At 50.6% G+C, this 13,432-nt stretch overlaps 1 protein-coding gene across 3 annotated transcripts in view; it reads right to left on the bottom strand.

Annotated features, from left to right (window-relative positions):
* Nfatc1 (nuclear factor of activated T cells 1) overlaps positions 1 to 13,432 on the bottom strand; it is a 111,669-nt gene that overhangs the window by 50,686 nt on the left and 47,551 nt on the right. For all 3 annotated transcript variants that reach the window (XM_041640859.1, XM_041640861.1, XM_041640860.1), the window contains exons 6-7: positions 11,639 to 11,779; positions 1,636 to 1,691 (exon numbers count right to left, since the gene is read on the bottom strand). In XM_041640859.1, coding sequence (XP_041496793.1) covers positions 1,636 to 1,691; positions 11,639 to 11,779 — 197 coding nt within the window. The remainder of the gene's footprint in view (positions 1 to 1,635; positions 1,692 to 11,638; positions 11,780 to 13,432) is intronic.

Genomic DNA, 13,432 nt, shown 5'->3' with positions numbered 1-13,432 from the left:
ACATGACACTATCTTCAATATTTCCACAAGGGCTTCTTGTGTGAAGCTGAGAAACTAGACTGAGGCAGAGAAAGGCTTCCTCAGTGGGAGGGAGAAGCCAGGCATTGCGGAGGAATGGTTAATGTTCACCTTCATGAACAAGTATCATTCTGGCCAGAGAGGACTCGTCCGCCTGATAAAGACTCTGAAAGGCTTCTTGAGAGTGGACCGGTGCCTGGAAGAGGAACTGCAGTAGCCAAGCCAAGCTGTTTCATTCTGACCGAGTCACCCAGAGGGCGGGGAGGCAGCCTGTGCTTGCTGTAAGTGAAGCAAACACCCTGGCGACTGTACGCTAATGAGAGCCGTGACCACCTGTCTGCTCTGTGAGTCCCGTTACCAGCATGGCCTGTTTATGTGACTCTGGCTGCCCAGTGTTCACAGGTGGCCCAAGAGAAAAAGCCCTTTACTCATACTTGCCCAGGGTTTCTAAATCATTTAAACCCCACTTCCACACACTCAGAGCACACCAAAGGCCCCCTTTGTCCTGCGTTCACAAGAGCACTGCCCGGACTATTGGAAAGCAGTCAGTGGAATGAGTTATAGTCTGGGAGGATTTTAGTTGCCTTCACGAAAACCTGCTCCCTGGCTGTAGTATGTTCTGCTATCCTGAGACTGGAGAGAAGACACACAGAACTCAGCAAGGGTTTTCTGACTCGTCTGAATTAATAATTGCTTTAAGCATCCACGGCCTAATGTCCAATTAAAGGACACTGTTGGGGTTGGGGATATAGCTCAGTGGTGGAGCATTTGCCCAGCATGTGTGGCTCTTAGTTCAACTTCCAGCACTGCGAAAGCCAAGCAAACCAGAGAGAAAACCGTGAGAATGGTGGAGATAGACTGCAGTCTGCAAACAAAGCCTGACTCCACTTTGTCCCCAGTGGCCACTGGAGGTGAAGAGACCGGCGGCAGTGAGAAAGGAGACCACACCAACAGTCAGAAGCACGCTGGGGTAGCAAAACGTATTTCCAACATAATTAGCCAATCACAAACAACAATGGCCTGATGCGAAGGTGAAGAAGAGGCACGGGCAGGTGCCATGTCTATGAGCAGGCGGGAAACTAATTATATCACCCACGGGCCATGCCACACGGTTACCACAGCTCATCAGCAAACCCAACCAGCAGATCTAAGCTAGCCGGTTAGGTCTACCCTTTCATCCATGTCAAGTTCAAAACAAGAGCGCTAGGTAGCTGAGGCATTCTCCGGAGAGGGTGGTGGCAAGTCACACAGGCAGGATGGCATGTCCAGGCAGGTGCTTGGTGTCCATGAATGAGACTTAGAACACCAAGATCTCCCGGGGGTAGAGCATTAGCAAGAGGAGATAGAATCTGGTACCTCTAGAAGACAAAGCAAACACAGCACAAAGAGGCCTCAAGTTCCATCCAGTCTCTGTCCTCATGGTCACTGCTATTGCCCCAACTCTACCCTGATGGCATTTGTTTGGGCAAGAGATTTATGGCTATGTTTTCTCACGGCCTCTGTCTGTTTTTTTTTTGTTTTTTTGTTTTTGTTTGTTTGTTTCAGCATTTCTTCATTTTAACGAACAGGAGCCCTGGACTGGCCTCCAGTCCCTGATTCAGGATCCTAAATACTTACTGGCTTGCACAGGTCTCGGTCAGTTTTTGCTTCCATCTCCCAGACGTGGTGGCCATCTGGAACAAAGGGCAGGAAGAAATCTGTCACTCCGTGTGGGCATAGTCTGTCTTCAAAACCTTCCAGGTGACCCAGAAACCGAAGATCAGGGAGGGGAGAATGATACAGGGGAACGATAGTGTCTAGCTGCTCAGGGTGTGGGTCAGGGCAGAGCTCTGGGCTTCCTAGACATTTGGCCCTTCCAGTGGTGAGCATTGACCAGATTCAGAGCACCGGCCTTGTATAGTTAGTAAAGTCCAAAGACAAGGTCCAGTGTAACTTCTGAGCCGGAGGGACCCCACACAGTCAAGAATGTTTGTAATGGTCCATCCTTGTATCCATTTTTACATACATCTTAGTGGCCCCAGCGCACATCAAGAAAGGGTTCCTACCTCAGTCTCTTCTGAAGGAGACAAAAACAGAAGAGAGATAGAGGCAGGGAAACCCCTGAAACCCAGCAAAGCAAGACATGTACAGAGCCCAACTTGGCGCTGCCACTTGGTGCCTTATCCCACCAGCCTCCCTGTGTGTTTTGGGAGAGCTCAGGGCAATGCCCAAGCCTCTATCCAGAGGAAATGCTGAGGAGAAGAAAAGTCTTTCTTTGGCTATTTCATGCCACATCAGGACCTGGAAATGCAAAACACGTGGTATTTTTAACCTTAGTCCAGTGGCTGTTTGCATGTTACAAAAAAAAAAAAAATTAAAAGGCTCCCATAGGCACAGTGAAAGCTCTTATTGTTCTCGGCTGGCGGTGAGGTGTGGACCCAGTGCTGAGAGGAAGGGTGTCTGCCACTCACAGGCTCTGAGTCCCCAGGCCTGCTGACAGGCCCATGACCTGGGGACAGCTGGGTGGCTCCCGAGTTGACAGATATCCATCCCAGCTTTTATCTTCTCCAATGAAGTCAGTTCCTGAGATGAGCCGTTAAAGAGGCTCATGCTTGGTTTCTGCTCCCAGTCCATTTGTCTGTCGCTAACCCTACATTACTGATAAATCAAACACCAGCTCCTTCCCTCAGTCCCGGACAGGGGTGGGTGGAGGGTGGAGGCACAGGGTGGAAATGTGAGTCATGGGAGGCTCCGAGAGCCACCCAGGCTCACCAGGCCACAGCAGCCTACGAGATGCTCCAGGCCCCAAGCAAATCACCCATCAGCTGAGCCCAGGAAGAGCTCTAACCGGATTCCCTAGCCGCACCCCTCAGAGAAGACAACAGGACACTAAAAATACACCTGGCCATCCCTAGAGCACTGGAATGTCATGAGCAGTGGACCCCCTGGCCCTGGCAATTCGGGGACTTCAGCTGAGCAGAAGAAATGTTGTCACCATGTCACCACGAGGGTCAAGAGGGAAGTGCCGACATGCAGCTCTCTGACCACGCGCTGGCTGTGCAGCCCTGCCGCATGCTGTGCATGTGAAGATTAGGTTTGACGTCTACAAGGCAGAGGCAGCGCATTTCTGCTATCTCTGCCACAGCTTCTGAAATCTCCCTGGGCAAGGCCACTCTCTGGTGGCAGAGAGACTGCAGTGCCTTTGCCTGAGTTCAAATCATGTGGCAAAAAGTGAATGAAACGTAGGCATACAGGTGGACTGGACACTGTGGACATGGCCACACAAAATAAGAAAGGTCTTTCCCTCCCTTTATCACAGCTGCCTGTGAGGAATGCTCCCTCCATCAGAGCGACTGAGGAGGGCATCGTGAGCTGCCATGACACGCTGGCTAGCTCCCATCCAGCACCATGCCTACCACCAGCAGACAAGATGGAGCTCCGTTCCTGTCTTCTAACTCGTACCAAGTTAGATAACTCATCGGATTCCGTTTCCCACTGAAATATGGTTCCTTGCAGCCCCCAAGATGAAGGGGCTGCTGTCAATCACTTCCTCCCAGGTCAGGGTATTCAAAGCGCTGGTCCCATCTGGACCTCGCTCCTCCATCTGCAGGTGCCACACAGTGAGGAAACTGAGTGACGGTTCTTCTTGTTCTGACACAGCTGACCGAACTTTCAAATGCACACAGGGCAGGCTTCTTCTAGCAGGAGCCCAGCAGCCCAATGCTGTGGAGACGGCCCTTTATAATCCTGAGGAAATCATCAGAGTGTCAACCACGAGGGGTGCCCATGACCCAGAGGAGCCCATGGCATCCTCAACAAAGAGCCCATGCTCAGAGGCAAGTTAACACAGCCCTGTTGAGAATCTAGCCTCTCCCAGCAGGGAGCCAGCCGGCCATCCTAAAAGGGCCTTTGTGTCCCATCTTATCGGGAGCTCCCTAGGCTCTCAGTAGGAAACTGTGCTCCAGTTCAGAAGTAAAAATATTCCAAATCATTAGGGAATTCCCTGCGGTGTGAGTCATCGGAAAGGCTTCCCCACCACACCCACCCAAGGTTTCCACACAACCAGCCTGCAGGTCTGAAGCAGCTCCACTGGCTGCAGGACGCTGCTGCCACCACAGGCCCACAGGCCAGTCACAGGCCAGGGAAGGGGCTGAGCCACTGTTTCCAGCTCAGGAGTGGAGGAGCATCCTGGGATATGTTTTCTACCTCCTCCGCTAGCTCGGTGGGGCAGGAGGTTTCACCCTTCCTGTTCTGCATCTGCACCACACCATCCTCGAGAGGGGCGGGTCCAAACATCCCAGCATGGTGAGGCCCCAGGATGGGTGTGTTAAGAGGTTGGGGGAGCACAGCAGAGGCCATGCAGAGCTGCACTTCAGAGGGTCTCTGATGTGGACAGCCTGGGACATGTGTGGGTTCTCTAACCTTCCATGGACCATGCAAGCTGGTGTATACAGATATGTATCCCTTGGGTCCCTGCTGGGGAAACTCCTTCAGCCAATGAATGACCTTTGAGATGCCTGTTTTTCTCTGGTTAGAAGGGCAGCTTTGCATTCCTCAGCAGCACCCCAAGGTAGACTAAGACTGCCCAGCATTTTGGAACACAGCCTGGTGGCGCTGGCTAGCTGAGGACAGACGCATGCCCAGGTATGTGCCATGAGGAAGGCTCACTCACAGAACCTTGTTTATGAACATTCACAATAACTTCATTCATGACGAGCACAGAGAGTGGAGCAACTCATGCCTATCTACTGGGCAACCTATCTGTGTGGACTGGCCACATGGAGGTACTGGTCAGTCAAAGAAATGAGCAGAGCACTGAGCTCTACTACTAGGGGCATGAAAATGCCATCCTGTGAAAGATACAAGACAGCAAAGCACAGACAACTTCTTGACTCTACTGCCAAAAAGTATCCCAGAGGCAAATCCACAAGGTGTGCGGAGGTGGGGGGGTGGCGGGCATTTGGATGGGGAGGAGAAGAGCTGATGGCTTCTCGGGCTCTTTGTGGCTAACACAGACCACCTGAAGCTTGTGACTCAGCAGCCACTCTGTCCCAGGGAAGAAGGGGGCAGGTAGTCATGGTGCCATGTGGGAGTCTGTGTGGAAGAGGATCCACAGTTAGACAGGGTGCCAGAGGGCTGAGGACCAGGCTTGCCCTTCACAACAAGTTGCTTGGCTAACCAGCACTCTGGTCACTTGCAGGGTGACCCCCCCCCACTTCACACACACGCACAGAAACACACACACATACACACACACACACACACACACACACACACACCTATTCTCTCACTAGACTCCACCCCATGACGTCCAGCGTCTCCCACACAGCCACTCCAATGAGTACTTCCAGTACCAGAGTGTCAGAGACACACCCGTCACACCTGTGCCACTGCTCATGGAAAAGGGACCTCTCTCGTCAAGATCAACGAACGCATCCTGGGCATGGAGCAGACAGCATAAAGCCACAGGAAGTGCACCCCCTGAGAGATCTGGTTGTTTGTCATCTACAGACACTAGGCAGAATGGTGTAACCCAGTGGGACTGTGAGTGCGATGGCCAAATGGGATCCTACAACACTCAGGGGAGAAGATGGTCAAGGACCAGCTGCTCATTTGTAGGGACCCTGTGTGGCTTCCATCACACTGGCCAGGAAGCCCACCAGCGATACACAGCTCATACACAGCTTGTCAGCACCAGGAGCTAAGGCAGACCCCTCCTACCATGGAGGGCTCTGGGCAGAGTCTAATTTCTAAATGCCCAAGGTGGGTCTATCATTGCCTTTCCAATTCATTTCCTCCTGAGGCTCTTAGAAATGCTGTCAGTGCAAGATTCTGGGTCCAGTCCCCCAGCTTCCTTTACTCACTGGGCCAGTGATTTCTGGAACCATGTAGAGCTGGGCATGTCTGTGGGGCAGAACTTCAAGGGTGCTCTCTCCCCAAATCTTGCTGAGTGACTGTGGATGGTAGCCACATGGAGCCTTGCCTGATCAGGTCAGCACAGTGGTATTTTTATGCCCATGATGAAAACAAGCGCATGTGCAGAAGGCTGATGACGTACAGAGCCTGGGCGCAGACGCTGTCCTCTGATCTGGCCCACCCCAGCACCACGGCCAGGGAATTGGAAAAAGGAAAGCATTTTCCTACAGCTGGTCACTGCTTCAGGGTATGTGTAACGCCTCCAGCTGACCCTGAGACACCCGGTGAGTAAAAAAGCCCACAGCAGTTGCATCTGGGGGACTTTCAGAAGTTCTTGAGGAAGCAGAAGAGGTCTCTGTGCCACATGGCTGAGGCATGGAGATTATAGATGGCAGGAGACTGCCTGGCGACAGGAACAGTAGGAACTACGGTAGCTGAAACAAGGCTGGTTGTCTCTAACTGTAACAGCCATATGGTGGAAAGATGTCACAAAATTTCAGGTGCCCCTGCTCTGCTCTGCAAGTGGCAGGGACACTCCACCTGGGGCCAATGGAGTACTCGGTCATGTCACACATGCACATACTAATATCACCGCATGCGCGCACACACACGCTGACAGACACACACCTCATGACACACTGACATACATACACATTCATCCACATTCGGTTATACATTAAACACTGCCATACACACATACCATATACATACGGACACCCCCCCCCATACTGACACCCTCCACTCCCTACATACTGTCTTTTTTTTTTTTTTTTTTAAATATTTATTTATTTATTTATTAAGTATACAATATTCTGTCTGTGTGTATGTCTGCAGGCCAGAAGAGGGCACCAGACCTCTTTACAGATGGTTGTGAGCCACCATGTGGTTGCCGGGAATTGAACTCAGGACCTTTGGAAGAGCAGGCAATGCTCTTAACCACTGAGCCATCTCTCCAGCCCCCTACATACTGTCTTAAAGCCATAGATCTCCCTGGAGACTGTTTCCTAGACAGGGGACAGTATGCCCTTAAGTCTACAATCATGAACAGACTCGTACTTTAAAAAATAAACCAGAAATGAGCAAAGACTGTCAGCTATATGCACTGGAGACTGAAGGCTCCCGGCTCTGTGCTCTAGCCAGGAGTGGGTGCTACCCACACAGAGATCCCTTGGAATGCATCACAATTAACATGCAGGCTGAAAGTCTGCAGAGAGTCAGAGCACATGGCCCACGAAGAGTCCAAGATCCCCACCCCTCCCAGGGCCCTGCTGTCTTCAGCTGTCCAGAGGTTTCCCTTCCCCAGGTTAGCACCTTCTCCTCTGGCCAGCCCTGGGATCAGCTCTGTTCCCAGAGAGACACACCGTGATGAAGTATCTCTGCTCCATCCTCCAGGTGAACAGGTGTCTCTTGGTTCCCTTGGCTGGGTGGTGATGGCGCTTTCTCCTACACACATTCTCCTAGACTCAGGAGGATCCACATCTGCCCTTCTACCCTGAGACTTTCCACTCCCACGGTCGCCTTCTCTTTGGTTCTCAACAAAGCACATCACCATGCCTATTCAAACCTCCCTACTCTGCAAGAACAGGGAAAGTCAGCTAGCAAGGAAGTGCAATCCCCATCTAAGCACCTGCTCTACTTCAGAGGGATGGAACGTGCCCACCTGCCAGTTCTGCCTTCCCGTGCCCATTGAAAGAAACATAGACGACAACTTTGCACCGTTTCCCAAACTCTACCTTCTGTTTGCATGCTCCAGAATCAGCCTAGCCACGCCTGTGTCCCTGCACACCTTCCCAAGCAACGGAGAAAGGGTCAGCCCAGGAAAGCAGCTCCATGGGCAGCAGAGCATACCAGGTCTGTGCTTTGGGCACAGACATATCTCGGGGCCTCAGAGGGCAGTGGCACTGAGGAGCAAGCAGAAGATGGCATAAGGAGGGTCAGGTGTCATCATCTGTCTGTGTTGGGTTTTAGGTGTTCAGATGGCACGGTTTCAATGCAGTAATAGAAGCCCAAGCAGGCTTCAATAAGGTTTTTAAACAGAGCAGAAAGTGAGTGTATAAACTTTGAATGCAATGCCAACATCCAGAGCTGGGTGGTGCTTTAGAAACCCGCACCTTCTGCTTTCCTTGGGTCACCCTCCAAAGAAGAGTGAGCCTACCTCAGGAAGATGCCTCTTGTTTTCACTGCTCAGAGATCGGGGAGCTCTCATTCACATTCAAACATGCCCCCCCAGGCTTCACGTCTGAAGACACAGTCATACTTGGGCAAACAGCTGGCTTGTCATCTCCCATGACAGACACCTGCAGCATTTGGAGTGAATGGGTCGAAAGTCTGCCACAACCTCTGGCAGGACGTGTGGACCCATGTGAATGCCCACACATCTCACGTTCTACCTCTGCTTTCTGAACAAATATCCTCCAAGGGTTAACATCATCTGGCAGTGTTCCCTGATACTCAGGAATAAACCTTTGACCTCATCCTTGAAAGAAAGTCTCATTTCAACCAGTAACCAATTGCCTGGCATGATGATGAGGCCCAAGAAGAGCCACAGCCTCTCCATTTATGGATAAGCCAGAGGCATGCTGCTTAATGCCCTGTGCTATCAATCCCTCCCAGAGAGCATCAATGGATGACCATGGTAGGGGCCAGCCTCAGAGACCATAGGGCAACTTCCCTTAACTGCTAAGTGCAGAGGCGGAGTGAGGTGTGCATGGTGCAGGAGCTAGCCACTGGCTCTACCACCCCTACCCAAGTCACTGCAGCAGAAACGCCCCAACTCCCACGGCCCTCCTGGCAGGGGAACCGCTCTGGTGGATACACAGAACCTTTGAGTCATTGAACATTGTGACCGGAGCACTGGATGGTGGCCCACAGAATAGCAGGATACCTGTGACTCAGGCATCCTGCATCACACAGGGAAGTAACATTAGAACACAACCCTGGCTGACTCAACAATGATCACAGCAGTCACAGCCACAGGGGTGGCCTCTTCCAGAGAGGGTAACAACTGCCCAACTTGCAGCTTCCACACAGCTGTGGCTCCTTGCACCCCAGTGTGGTCCTCCTGCAAGCGGCAGTTTAAAAACGGAACTTTAAAATGGACCAGACATACTATCAGAAGACAAGAGTCCAGTTCTGCTATTAATTCAAATGGAGTTTAGTGGTTTCTCAGAAAGAAACAACTAGAAAAAGCTAGTCTCTACATACCTCACATGGTATGGTAGGTTAGTGATGGCATTTGCTTAGAAAACCAACTGTAGAGGAAGAGAATTATGCAGATGTTGGTTTCCTTCCTTCAGAAAAATACCATTTGCATGAACACACCTGAGTGGATACGCAAATAATCTAATTATAAAAAAAAATGAAACAACAAACATCGTCTAGACAAAGAACTGCAGTGTTCCCACATGCCAAAGCTCACAGTGCTGTATGCATTGGTGATAGCTACTCATGTATTGCATGCCTTATGTACACTAGAGATCACCTGCAACCTGGGAGAGTAAGTCAGGGACCCAGCATGCAACTTCGTGGGCTTAGCTTGAAGGCAGGAACAATCAGTGAAGTGGGGGCCTGTGGTCAGTGGAGGGCTTCTCACTTTGTAGGCATGAAGGTGAATCTCGCTACTGCACCCTTATGGCTGCACCGTGCCAGGCTCTGACCCAGCTGCCTGCTATTGGCTGAGAACTGCCAAGTCTACAGCTGTGATTAATTCTCCAATGTGAGAGGCACCATCCTAGGCTTCCCCATCCTGAAGAACCACAAACAGGCAGGAAAGCTGTCTGGATCCTGCCTTATGACAAGGCCAGGGAGGGCATGGCTGTCCTCAGTCTGAGCACAGAGATGTACTCTGTGCAGAGTGTAGGCGTTAAGTCTGTGCTCCTCGTCCGACAGGGAGGCGTACCCGAGGTTCTGAAGGTCAAATGGTTTCAGAATGAACCTCCCCAGAGAAGGGTGTGGGCACTGTTATTTCTCTTTATCATTGTACTTAGTTGGGTTTTCTTTATAATTTAAAACATATTTTCCAATTATATGCATGATTACAGAGGCAAGCCGAGTTAAATCTGAAAGCCTATGTTGATTGAAGTGCTTAGGTTTCCTGTGAATGGCACAAAATCAAGACTCCATTATGGAGGCTATTGAATGACTCCATGCTTTCTGGTGATTAGGGTAAGTACCGACTGACCACTTCCAAGAAAACTCCAGTGGGTAAGTAAGAAAGGAGGAAAAGTCTTTAACACACCCGCCTTGAGTAGATGCAGCCCTGGCTGCCCATGTGGCATACCTGAGAAATGCCATCTGGAAGACCTGGGTCCAAAATTCCAAACGCCGTACAGCGTTTGTAGAGGAGGGTAATTGAGGACCTCTGGGTCAGTGCACACCTACCCACAGCCACCCGAGAGGCTCATGCCGTGCTTACCCCTTGTTCTTTAAAACTGAGCATCAGTGGACTAGGGTCTTTCTATTGTGCCCAGCAGCCTCTTTAGTCAGCACAGCTCTACCAAGTTGCTGCCTCCATCTGAAGTCAGAAAGGGTCCCCACTGTTCCAGAAATGATAAGCAACTGGCCCAGTGTCCAAATGAAGTGACCTGGGCTGCCCTCTTGGCCCATGGATTACACAGACACAATGGTTCCAGATGTAAAGAAAATACACAGCGCACACAACTCTTCGGGACATCACCCTTTCTGATTCCCCATATCTACAATTAATAAGATATTTCCATTATAGAACAGTGTGAGAAGACAGCTATAGCTGAGACAGTGCCTGATGTGAGATGTCCTTTTGTATATGTGTTACTTGTATTGGTTGATGAATAAAGCTGTTTTGGCCAATGGCTTAGCAGGGTAAACCCAGACAGGAAATCCAGAGATATAGAAAGAGAGTAGGCAGAGTAAAAGAGATGCCATGTAGCCACCGAAGGAGAACATTACCAGGAAACCACGGCCCCATGGTAATAGATAGATTACTAGAAATGGGTCAATTTAAGATGTAAGAGCTAGCTAAAAATACACCTGAGCCATTGGTCAAACAGTGTTTTAATTAATATAGTTTCTGTGTGATTGAGTCTGAGCGGCCGGGAAACAAAACTGCTGTCTCCTTCTATAAGTGCCAGTATCATGTTCCGTCCTCTAGTGGAGATCTTTATAGGGTACAGGGGTCCGTGGAGATGGACGGCACACTCACACACATGGCTGTGGCACTGAAGGTTCCAGTGACAAAGAAAATACTGTCCTGGGCTGTGATGTCCATGATATGGACACCAAGAAGGTCAGCAGGTTCATACTTAAATCCACTATGGTACTAACTGGCACTTGCTTAGGGGACTGACTTCCTAGAGAAGTCAAGTGAGGTCTCCCTCACGAAAGGGAAATGGGGAGGAGGAAGGGCTGGAAGAGTAAAAAACAGTTGCCAGGCCTGGTCTCCACTCTAGGCAACCAGACAAGCCCAAGCAAGTACATTTGAGATACCCAGCCTGCAGGCTTCTTTAACTCAGATGCCAAGGGGAGCTTTCACCTGACTTTCAGCAACACAAAACTGCAAAGGGGATGCAATCACAGGCTATACAGAGCCCTATGGGTAACTGGTGACTGTCTGCCTGGTGACTGCCCGTGCTAAGACCAAACACCCTTCTGCAGACGGATCATGCAGGTGGAGAATCTATATCTTGCTGACCAGGAGCCGGTTCCCAGCAGCAGAATAGGTGCTCACCCACCATCCTGGAGAACATACCTGGAGCTTTCTCCACGAAAATGACCTTCGAGTCTTGCAGAAAGTTATGGCCAGACAGCACCATCTTCTTGCCGCCAATGACTGGGTAGCTGTCCGTGCTCTGCTTCTCCACAAGGGGCAGCTCCTGGGCCGACCGCTGGGCTGTATCAGAGGAGGTCATAGTTGTAAAGCTTTGTCTTTGATGTCTGGAGGAACCCTGGCTGGGATGCTGGGCCCCATGTACTGCCATTTGACATAAGGGACTCTCCAAGCCCTGAACTTTGTAGAGGGTCTCATGCCGTGTTATGTGGACTACCATAGGTGTGCTGCTCCAATTGGTCAGGAGTATAGCAGCAACCCCATCAGGACATGGTCCACAATAAGAATGAAATGCTGTCTTCAGAAGCTGCCAGCAATAGGATTGGTGATTCCTAATGCTGGCTCCTGGAGTGGAAGGGCAGTGAGATCCTCAGAAGAGCTGGATAGGAAAGCCAGTCCTAGTGTTAGACTGAGCCTGGGGGCGGGGCAAAGTGGAAAGCTAGACAGGTGTCTGGGAGGGACCATGTGGAGCACTGGCAGCTTCAGGAGGGCAGTAGATGCAAGGGAACTGCAGAGAGAGGGGTGACATTCTCAACATCTGTGTCAGATGGGTGACCTTGACTCCCTTGAGTCAGGCAGTTCAGGGCAGTGAAGAGTTCACCTCACAGAGAAGAGGATCAGCCTTAGAAGTTTGTCTCCAGAGGCTTGAGAGAGAAGGGGACAGAGGGCAGAGCCACATGGCTTTAGTGTGTGTGACTGTGGAAGGTTCCACTTGTTCTGGGGGAAGCAGGGATTAGCTGGATGCATAGGTGGACCTGCTCCACAGTCCGGGGGCCACTGACAGAGGGGTGTGTAAAACAGGGAGTTGAGCATGGAGCCAAAGACCCCATGGTGGGAGTCTCTTAGGAGACAAATCCAGGAGAGCTGGGAAGGAGCAAAACTGTCTGAAGGCACCAAAAATAAGCAGCAAGGAGAGACTATGTCTCTCCTCAGAGGTCTGGCAGGTCCCATATGAGTCCAGTTCTCAGCATGCAGGGAAGTAGACAGGATGGGAACCGACAGGTTTGCAGTGACCAGGTTTGCTGACCAGGGGCCAGCCAAGCAGAGCATAAGAAGGCAATAGCCATACCTGTTGCCGGTCTGATGGCCACAGCACATATTAAAATACAAAATTTGTACAAAATTCAGGTTTGGGACATGGTGTACAGTCTACTGGCAGATCATTGGTTTACCATGCATGGGGCTCTGAGTTCCATTCCCAGAAGTGTGTGCATGTGTGAGCACGTACACACACACACACACACACACACGGATTGGGGAGATGGAAAAAGTAGAAAAGAGAAGGAGAATAAGGGAGATGCAGGTAGCAAAGAGAGGGGGGGAAAGAGGAACTGGCTGGGTAGGAAAGAGAAGAAAAGCAGAACTCAGAAGAGGAAAAGGAAAGGAGAGAGAGGAATTGTTTCACTTCGCCCAGTCTGGTGACTGCAAAGCCAAAGTTACTTTTCCCAATTTCCCCCAAATAAAGAGGGAATAAATGTAGATATGGTCAACCTGACTGCTTCATGGCCAACTTTGTTTTTTGGTTTTTTTTTTATGTCTGTAGTTGCCAGGGGCAGAAACATTGTGTACTCTGGTCAGGTACTAACCAGCTTCATGTGGGATATGTACCCCAGCCAGACACCCTTATGGTGATGCAGCAGTAGGGATTCCTGCAAGGAGTCCTGTTTCCCAGGAAGTAGGCTGAAGCAGACCTTCAATGGCATAGTTCAGTTCACA

Source organism: Microtus oregoni, unplaced genomic scaffold (genome assembly GCF_018167655.1).
Source record: "Microtus oregoni isolate MIOR12 unplaced genomic scaffold, Mior012 000065F_ref0000479, whole genome shotgun sequence".
Classification (NCBI taxonomy): domain Eukaryota; kingdom Metazoa; phylum Chordata; class Mammalia; order Rodentia; family Cricetidae; genus Microtus; species Microtus oregoni.
Note: the sequence above shows the minus strand (reverse complement) of the source record. Positions and strands in the feature narration are given on the sequence as shown.